General features: G+C 56.8%; 1 protein-coding gene across 1 annotated transcript in view; it reads right to left on the bottom strand.

Moving 5' to 3' along the window:
* Nucleotides 1-6,087: 6,087 nt before the first annotated feature.
* The window catches only part of PPME1 (protein phosphatase methylesterase 1), a 29,998-nt gene continuing 26,138 nt past the window's right edge, over nucleotides 6,088-9,947 (bottom strand). The window contains exons 12-14 of the mRNA XM_029048202.2: nucleotides 9,799-9,863; nucleotides 8,862-8,929; nucleotides 6,088-7,814 (exon numbers count right to left, since the gene is read on the bottom strand). Of these exons, the coding sequence (XP_028904035.1) occupies nucleotides 7,796-7,814; nucleotides 8,862-8,929; nucleotides 9,799-9,863 (152 nt within the window). The 3' untranslated portion in view covers nucleotides 6,088-7,795. The remainder of the gene's footprint in view (nucleotides 7,815-8,861; nucleotides 8,930-9,798; nucleotides 9,864-9,947) is intronic.

Here is a 9,947-nt window from a genome sequence, read left to right as displayed (position 1 = left end):
GTCCAACGCTGAGGCGGCCCTGCCCTCGGGGGGCTCCCAGGGTCACCAGGGCATAAACGTCACAGCGGCTACGCCCTGGACGGCCTCACGGTTTCAGACCACTCCACGGTTGTGGCGGCCTCGTCCTCGGTAGCGGAGGGTGGAAAGGGGGCCGAGCCACAGATCACAACTGGCCGCCCTGCCTTCGGCGGCCCTGCCCTCAGGGGGTTCGGCGTGTCCGACGGGTCCCGGGTTGTGGCGGTCCACCCTTAAGGGGGCTCACTGTGTGCGACGGAGAGCCCGGAACACTTGAGCGAACACAATTTTACATTACGGGCATTTAATAAGTTCAATTGTGAGCTAAACTTTTGGGAGGATTCAGCATAAACAGCACATATCACTGCTCTTCAGGAGTTTACTAGTACTCTACACACAGCTTGTGTGCAATACATACCATGGATTCATTGTATTGTACTCTCCCACATGCTTAGTTCAGTGCCCTGCACTTATAAAATACATAATAAAGACCACTGACTGATTTGAAGAGACACAAGCATTATCTTTTTTTTTTTTTTTTTAAACAGCATTTGTTAAGTGCTTACCTTTTACCAGGCACTGTACTCACCTCCGGGAGAGGCACAATTTATCAATTGGGACACAATCCCCATGCCACAAGGGGCTCACTGTGTTAATCCCAGTTTTACAGGTGACGTATCTGAGGCGGAGAGCGGCGGAGTACCTTGCTCAAGGTGACGCGGTCAACACACGGCAGAGCTGGGATTAGAACCCAGATCCTTCCGCCTTCCAGGTCCAAGTTCTATCCACTACACCGCACTGCTTCTCTGTTGTCAGTAATTCCTTACAACTGGTTGGAATAGAAAAGAGCAAGAGCGGAGACAGAGCAGGAAGCAGCCCCCCACCCTCTAACCCCCCACTCCCAGCCCAGAGGAAGCGACCAGGTCTCTGCCCACAGGCACGGGCGGCTCGCCCACAACCCTGTAGAGGCGGGGCCACCCCCCACCCCTCTCCGCTCCCGACCGGCACTTTCTGGGCATCGGGCACCACTTTGAGCTCTGGGTTCTTGGTTTACGGTAGCTGCCAAATGTTTCCCGTGGGTCAGGCACTCTACTAAGCACAGGAATAGATACAAGCTTATTGGACTGTGCCCAACCTGATTACTTTGTATCTACCCCAACACTTAGAGCAGTGCTTGACACAAACTATTATTATCAGATCATATCCCACCCGGGACTCCCAATCTTAATCCCCATTTTACAGGGGAGGTAACTGAGGCCCAGAGAGGTGAAGCGACTCACCCACGGTCACAGAGCAGACAAGTGGCGGATCTGGGATTAGAATGCAGGTCTTTCTAACTCCCAGGCCCGTACTCTACCCACTAGGCCACGCTGCTTCTCGTGTAGCGTAGCTTAGTGGAAAGAGCACGGGCTTGGGAGCCAGAGGTCGTGGATTCTAATGCCGGCTCCGGGACTTGTCTGCTGTGTGACCTTGAGCGAGTCACTTACCTTTTCTGTGCTTCAGTTACCTCATCTGTATAATGGGGAATAAGGCTGCGGGCCCCACATGGGACAACCTGATTACCTTGTGTCTACCCCAGTGCTTAGAACAGTGCTTGGCACACAGTAAGCACTTAAATACCATGATTACGGTTATTATTATTATGGATGGAGAGGACAGTGTCCCAGGCCTCTTATTAGAGGGAGTGGGGCAGAGAGACCAACGTTCAAGACACACAGAGGTGTAGACAGACAGACAGACAGACAGTGAGCATGCACCACCAGACACTCAGCCCACAGGCCCCATGCGTCCGTCAGTAAGGCGTCCTCTGTCTCAGCCATTCATTACCCTCGCCCCGAGGTCCCCAAGACCGAGGCTATCTGATCCCCAAACGTTCCCCCAACCGGCCCACCCCCCAACCAGCAAGGGCAGCTCTCTCTCCCCAGCCCCTCCCTCCTCAGACCCTCCCCCCAGCCCCAAACCAACAATCAGAACCCTGATGACAATCGGCCCCCCACACTCCCTCCCCAATTTCCCAAATCCTCCCCCACCCCAGGCGTGGCGCAACATAGGCAGATCATTGGCAATGTCACATCCCATTAGGCACCCCACACCCTTCCCTTGCCCCCCAACATGTGCATTTAAATCATTTCAGAAACCCTGGAATCAACCTCCCCCCGACCCGCTCCAACCCACCAGCCCAATCCTAATGGCCCTGCCCCACCTTCATTATCATCATCATCATCAATATAATCATCATCAGCAATTTCAGTCCCACACCCACCCTAAAAAAAGGGGGGGAGGTGTAGCTGGAACAGCCAGAGCCCCCCCCTTACCTGGGCCCACGGCGGACCACGCTCTGTCTCCTATCCTCTTGTAAACTGAGGTGGGACTGGCTCGGGAGCCTTATATAGGACAGGGAAGGACCCAGCAGCCTCTGGGGCCATAAAGGGCCAGGGCCTCCTCAACCCACTGAGATGTTTCTGGGGAAGGAATGGGTTGGTTAGAGCTGGGCGCTGCCCTACGACACCAAAAACACCTGAGTCCGGGTTTGTTCTTTAACTCACGGCCCGCACGGGGCTCTGCCCCCAGGGACCTCTTTGTTGATCAATCAATCAAACTTATTTATTGAGCACTTACTGTGTGCATAGCACTTGTCCTAAGCACTTGGGAAAGTGTAATGTCACAGAGTTGGTAGACGCTTTCTCCGCCCACAACGAGTTTGGGGTATCGAACGGGAGACAGGCATTATCAGTCGATCGATCAGTGGTATTTATTGAGGGCTAATTGGTTTAAGGGCTTGAAGGAGTTCAGTACAACAGAGTTGGTAGAAACCGAGGATGGAAGACCTGGGTTCTAGTCCCAGCTCCACCACTTGTCTGCTCTGTGATCTTACTTGATTTTCTGTGCTTTAGTTCCCTAACCTGCAAAATGGGGGCTCGATCCCTGTTCTTCCTCCATCATAGACTACAAACCCCATGTGGGACCTGATGGCCCTTTATCTACTTCAGCATTATTATATTAAAATACTGATTTTATTATAGTTCTTATTATTATCATCGTTTGAGCGGGCTGGGAATGCATTGATGGGGTGAATGAAAACCGCTGGGAACACTGTGGGAATAGGAAAGGAGGGGGCGAGAGAGACAAAGGGTTGGGAAGGGGGCCTGCAGCGATTGGGCAGGGCAGGCACGGCGGCCCACAGTGATTGGATGGATTGGGATCGGAGGCCCGCGGCGATTGGATGGATTGGGAGGGGGAGGCCCGCGGCGATTGGATGAATCGGGAGAGGCGGCCCGCAGCGATTGGATGGATTGGGAGGGGCGGCCGCAGCGATTGGATGGATTGGGAGGGGCGGCCCGCAGCCATTGGGCAGAGCGGGAGGAGTGGGCGCCCTTCAGCGATTGGACAGGGCGGGTCGGGGCGGTGCGGTCTGCAGGGTTTGGACGGAGCGGGCTGGCCATCCTGGATGTCCGACGGGCTGGGGCGGACGAAATCTCGTCACGTGGGGGGAAAGATAGAAATCCCGAGGCCGCCATCTTTGGATAGGGCGCACCGCGCCGGTGCCGCCATATTTCCGAAGGGCGGGGACGCCATCTCGAAGATGGGCAAAGTCGCCCACCCAGTCACGTGGAAAAGCTCAGCCGCCATCTTGAGAAAGGGCACTGGAGCCCATTCTCCCATTTTGTTTACGGCTTGAGCCACCATTTTTAATAAAGGCAAAGATGCGCCATGTTTCTGTCTGTGGCGGACGCCATCTTGGGAATGGGCACAAGAGCCGATTCGAGGAAGGGCGGAAATGGGTTGTGCTGCCATATTTCTTTAGGGCCAGGACGTCGTCTTGTGAGAAGGAAGCCGGAATCGCCATTTTTCTGGAGGGCACGAGAGGAAAGGCCGAGCTCCCCCATACCTTCTTTCTGAAACCCACCTTAATAATGTAGGTATTTGCTAAGCTCTTACTATGTGCCAAGCGCTGTTCTAAGCGCTGGGGGAGATACAGGGTCATCAGATACACCTGAGGCTCACAGTCTTCATCCCCATTTTCCAGATGAGGTCACTGAGGCCCAGAGAAGTGAAGTGACTTGCCCACAGTCACACAGCTGACAAGTGGCGGGGTGGGGATTAGAACCCAGGACCTCTGACTCCTAAGCCCGGGCTCTTCCCACTGAGCCACGATGCATTAATTCAATCGTATTTATTAAGGACTTACTGTGGGCCGAGCACTGCACCGAGCGCTTGGGAAAGTACGACAGTAAAGAGCCATGAACCCTGCACACAATAAACACACCATCTACAGGGTGCTGTGTGACCTTGGGCAAGCCACTTAACTTCTCTGTGCCTCAGTTCCCTCATCTGTAAAATGGGGAAGAATAATAATAATGTTGGTATTTGTTAAGCGCCTATTATGTGCAGAGCACTGTTCTAAGCACTGGGGGAAATATAGGGTCATCAGGTTGTCCCACGTGAGGCACACAGTTAATCCCCATTTTACAGATGAGGTCCCTGAGGCCCAGAGAAGTGACTTGTCCACAGTCACACAGCTGACAAGTGGCAGAGCCGGGATTCAAACCCAACACCTCTGACTCCCAAGCCCGGGCTCTTAGCACTGAGCCACGCTGCTTCTCTATCAAGCTTAATCTATCAAGACTAAGACTGTGAGCCCACGTGGGACATCCTGATGACCTTGTATCTACCCCAGAGCTTGGAACAGTGCTTGGCACAGAGTGAGCACTTAAATTCTGTAATTATTGTTATTGGGGCGGGGGGAGACAGACATCAGTACAAATAAATAAAATTACAGATATGTACATAAGTGTTGTGGGGCTGGGGGGGGGGGGGGAGGGGCCGAGAGCAAAACAGGGCAATGCAGAAGGGAGTGGGAGATGAGGAAAAGTGGGGCTTAGTCTGGGAAGGCCTCTTGGAGGAGACGGGCCTTCAGTAAGGGTTTAAAAAGGGGTAGAGTCGTCGTCTGTGGGATTAGAGGAGGGAGGGGGATCCAGGCCAGAGGCGGGACACGAGCCAGGGGGCGGCGAAACGGGTGAAATGGAGGCCCAGTGAGAAGGTTAGCACCAGAGGAGCGCTTCTCTTGTAGAAGAGAAGCGAGGTGAGATAAGGAGGGGGCAAAGTGACGGAGTGCTTTAAAGCCAAGGGTGAGGAGTTTTTGTTTGACACGGAAGTGGATGGACGACCACTAGAGTTTTCTGAGGTGTGGGGTAAAATGTCACGAAGTTTCTGTAGAATGATCCGGGCCGCAGAGCGAAGTAGGGACTGGAGTGGGGAGAGGTCGGGAGGTCAGCAAGGAGGCCGATGCAGTCAACTAGGCGGGATAGGACGAGTGACCGTCCTACCGTGGTAGCAGACCGGATGGTGGGGAGAGGGCGGATTTTAGCTACGTGGTGAAGGTGGGACTGACAGGATTGGCTGACGGATTGAATGTGCGGGTCGAAGGAGAGAGAGGAGTCAAAGATGATACCAAGGCTTGTGAAGTGTAGTAAGCGCCTAGCAATACCATTATCATTACTCTCTCAAGCATTCAGTACAGTGCCTGGCACACAGTAAGCACTCAATAAAAACGATTGGACACCCCCACCCCTCCCACAACGTTTCCCCTCAACCATCCCAAAATCCCCGGAATGCTTAGGGGCCAGACAGGGTGCCCTGCTACGTTCTGATGAGTGCCGTCTACAAGAGGTTTTCTCACTGTGACCTAAGGATACATTCTCACCATCGGCAGCGTCATCTTCGAAACCAAGGACGATTCCGTAAACGCGTTCGGCATTTCTCAGCTTGAGACTGCCTACCCGTCGCCATCCACACAAATACCTTCCCCCCTTCCCCCCTCAACACACGCATGTGCGTACGCACACACATGCAGTCTCTCTCTCCCCTCAAACCCAACCCTTCCCTTTCCCGGAGGAAGACAGCGGAGACCCCTCGCCAGGGGACGCGTCCGGCACGTTCGAGCTCGGGCTTTGATCCCGGGTCGGCCTCAGGTCCAACGGGGCCGACCGGAGACCCGCTCCCGTCGCCTTGTCCTCTGTTATTCAGCCGGAAAGCGGTGGATGGAAGTTTCGCCGATCGCACCGACACCGAGCGGGTTGGGAAATCTTTATTCTTTTGAAACCAGGTCATAAATATCAAAGGAACAGACGATCGATTCCCAAGCGCCCACTGCACAGCAGAACAGACAGAACGGTTGCTTGTAGTGCTTCACCTACGACAGACGGAAAAGGCTTCGGGGGCGGCCCGGGCTTCCCCACCCTCACTGACGTTCCCTTCCTGACGCCGGGGAGAGGTTGCCGCCCGGGCCTCTGGGATTGGTCTGACCGCCCAGTTCCTATGGCTACGTGACGTGGAGACAGAGGAGAACCATCGATCTGGGCGTCGTGGACGGTGTCCCCCACCAGGGTCTGGATGACAAAAGGAAACTCCGCGGCTGAGTGCACAGAGGCCGGGATGCGGGAGGCACCCAAGCCCAGCCAGGCAGACTCACCTGAACGCCCCCAGTCGACTCTCAATCTGGGGATTAACTGCAGGTATCAAAGCTCCCCTTTCCAGCCCTGCTCTCTCCCGTCCTGCAGGCCGGCTTCCGCTGCCCGGGAAGGGCTGGGGATGGCCTACCCCTGCCCCCAGCCCGCGGTTCCGTGTGATGGGTTTTGCCTTCTCCCCGCCCCTCTGCCCCTGGAGCGACCGGGACTTAACGATATCCCCGTCCGTCATGACGACTCCGTTCCTCTAAATGGGGTGTCCCGCACGGGTCAGACTCTGGAACAAAGTCAATCTGTTGCCCCAGAAATCTCCGCCCCCAAGAGAAGGCTGCAAGTGGCGGGCTGAGCAGTAGCAGACGCCTCGGGCTGAGTGGCAAGGGGCAGGGCAAGTTGGGTGCCGAGGCCAGGTTCTCCAGCCATTCCGCCCCCTCGGAACACAGTCATCTAAGGCTCCCCTCCCCTCTGGCCGCCGCCCCACCCCAAAACCTGCTTCTTTCAGACCTGGCGCGGGCCCATTCCACTACCAGACCAAAATGCACCTGAACAAAAGCACGGCAAAAACATCTCGACACCCCAGTCTGGAAGGGTAAAAAACACAAAGAAAACAGCAACCCGGCTCTCATGCCGCCACGCACCCATCCTGTCTCCTAGGGCATCTGCCCTACTGCTCTCAGTGGGGAGTCCAGCCGGCGGGCGGAAGGGCGGGCGGGCGGACGGGCAGGGAGGCAGGCAGGCGGGCAGGGCACCCTGGCCGCACAGGACTCGGTGTTCTAGGAGCAACCTTCCTTCAGCCCGGGGAAAGACGCTAACGGGCCACGCCAACGCCTCACCTGGGGCTCTGGGACTCGGGCCCGGGCCCGGACGGGTCGTTTACGGTCCCGGGAGCAGAGGCGGAAAGAGAGAGGCTGCTGGGGCCAGGCTGGGTTCACTTCTGCTGATGGAAAAGTCGGGAGCCAGAGCTCGGCCCTTTGAGAATTTCCTCCGAGAGAACAATCCCGTAAGAAGGCGCCCGTCCTGACTCGGGTCTGTGGGCAACGGGCCAGCGGTGGCTCCGGACCTAGGAGGGGGGCGGGATGGGGCAGAGGCGGAGCGCGGACACTGCCTTAAGAGAGCAGATGGAAACCGAGACGCAGAGACCCGGCGGGAGGCGTCTGGCAGGATTCCACGCGAGCGGGGAGGCTAGTTCTGCCGACGAGCTGAAGCCAAGATCTCCTTGCCAGACTGGGGAGAGGAATGGTCACGGACGGGCCACGCGGGCCTCCCTCCGATGCACTTTATTTACAGAGGAAGTGGGGGCTGAAGAATGCCGGAACCTAGCAAGCCGGGAACACGCTGTGGGAAGGAAAAGAGAAAAAAGACACTCATTAGTGTTAGGAACATACCTCCCACAGACCGCCGTCTTCCTCTCGGATCTCCGAAGAGCCTTGCGGGGTCGGGGGGCCTAGCCGTAGATCCCCGGTCCCGGCACCCGGCAGGGTGGTAGGAGTCGGACGAGCAAACCGAAGGAGAGGCCAGAAAGGGAGAAGGGGGAGGTCGTCCCCGGAAGGGAACCTCGAGGGACACCGCAGTCCCCCATGTGGGACGTGGACTGCATCCAACCCCATTAGTCTGTATCTATCTCAGCGCTCAGTAAAGCGCCTGCGATGCAGTAAGTGCTTCAATACCATATTAAAAAGAGAGCCAGCGAAAGAGACCGAGGACAAGCAGTCAGAGAGGTAGGAGGAAAACCAGAAGAGAACTCTGTTGCTGGGGAATCCAAGATTCAGACAGTGTTTCAGGGAGATGGGAGCGGCCTACGGCGCCGGAGACGGCCGAGAGCTCAAGGTGACTAAGGACAGAGTAGTGATCGTGAGACATGGCGAGGAGGTCACCGCTGCCCTCCATCCAAACACCAAGTCTGAGAAGTCCCGGGGCCCCGGGAAGTAGGTAGGAACCGGGTGCTGGGCGCCTTCCTAGATATCCACCTCACGTTTGGGATGGACCTCCCAAGGTCCCCAACTTTTCCCTCGAATGACCCTGCCTGGATCTATTTATTCCCCACAAACTTGGCTAAATCATTTCTGACCCTACGGGCAGGGACGGGAGCCTGCGGTTTCTGGTGCGTCGGACCTGCCAGAACGTGGCGGCACTAGGCCCCTGTTGATCATCACTTCCTTCCTCGTCTTTGAGCGGTCTGTGCGCGGGGCACCGTACAAGGGCCGTGGGACCACACAATGTAAGTAGAAGTCACGCTCCCTACCCCCGGGGACATCGGGCATTCTACGTTCAGGGCCCGAGTTTTGGAGACGACGGTTCCTGCCTCGTCCCATTTCGGTCTTGCGGCTGAGAGTCTCCTAAGGGTGAAGGAAGGGAAGGACGAGCCCGAAACCCCGTCCTTACCATTGGAATCCTCCAATTGGCTCAGCGAACCTGTGACGGATCAAGAAAGTGGCGACGGCTTCAGCTACCTGCGACGAGGAGAGAGGACCGGAAAAACTCGACTCAGTGAACGCGGAGGCGACGGCTACCGTGCAGAGGGGCTAGAGGCCAGGTCGTTTCAGGGGTCCAGATCAGGCGGCGGGGAGCACGAGCCCCGAGCCCCGCCCGGGGACAATCCCAGCCCCTCCAGCAGCAGGAGGCGGCCCTGCGGTTTTCTGACTGGCCACTGTTTTCAGGGGGTGAGAGTTCCCACCAGGCAGGATGGAGCACGATCTCCCCTTTGGAGGAAGCCACCTCACTGGGAGTGAGCTGGCTGGCCTGGGGGCAGCAGCCATGGCCCGCAAGGAGCAAGATCCCCAACGACCCTTTCATTTCCACAACCTTCTCCTCCTCCCTCAAGCAGTAAATCCCACTTCATCCGGGCAGGGGGAGTGGCTTTGCTGCCTCCTCCTTCTCCACCTCAGCCCAAGGTGGATGGCCACCCCCCAAGCCGAGGAGCAGCCTGCCAGCCTGTGGGCACAGGGGACGCAGAGGGGAAGGGGTACCCGGAACTGTCTTCCCACTCCTCGGTTGGCGGGGCAGACCCATACGCGACATACCGCCCTGCTCCCCGGCCCCCTGAGGGGCACGATATGAACTGGTCCTCGTTACCCCGATTGGGCCCCCAGAGATTTAGTAAGAAATAATCCACTTCTCTGGAGCCAAACCAGTTCTGTCTTCAGCGAATGGGCAGGAGGGTGCCTGGAAGTCAGCTAGGGGATCGATCTCAGAGGAAGGAAATGGGCAACAAAGACTACCTTTTACCATCCCCTTGTCCCCGGCCCTCGTCCTTCTCCTGCCCCTCTCCCAGCTCCAGACAAGGAGCAGACAGAAAGGCCAACGAGCAACTCAAACTCACTTTGTCTGGAGCATCTTCGTGCACCGCGTGACCACACTGAGGAAGTACCTGCATCTGGAACTTTCCTGGAGAACACAGAGAGGCAGGAAAACCACGATGAGGGCGGTGCCAACTCTCCTCCCCGGGGCCAATCCAGGCGGAGCGGATCC

This window comes from Ornithorhynchus anatinus, chromosome 20 (genome assembly GCF_004115215.2).
Source record: "Ornithorhynchus anatinus isolate Pmale09 chromosome 20, mOrnAna1.pri.v4, whole genome shotgun sequence".
Classification (NCBI taxonomy): domain Eukaryota; kingdom Metazoa; phylum Chordata; class Mammalia; order Monotremata; family Ornithorhynchidae; genus Ornithorhynchus; species Ornithorhynchus anatinus.
The sequence above is the reverse complement of the archived record's forward strand: the minus strand, read 5'-3'. Positions and strand labels throughout refer to the sequence as shown.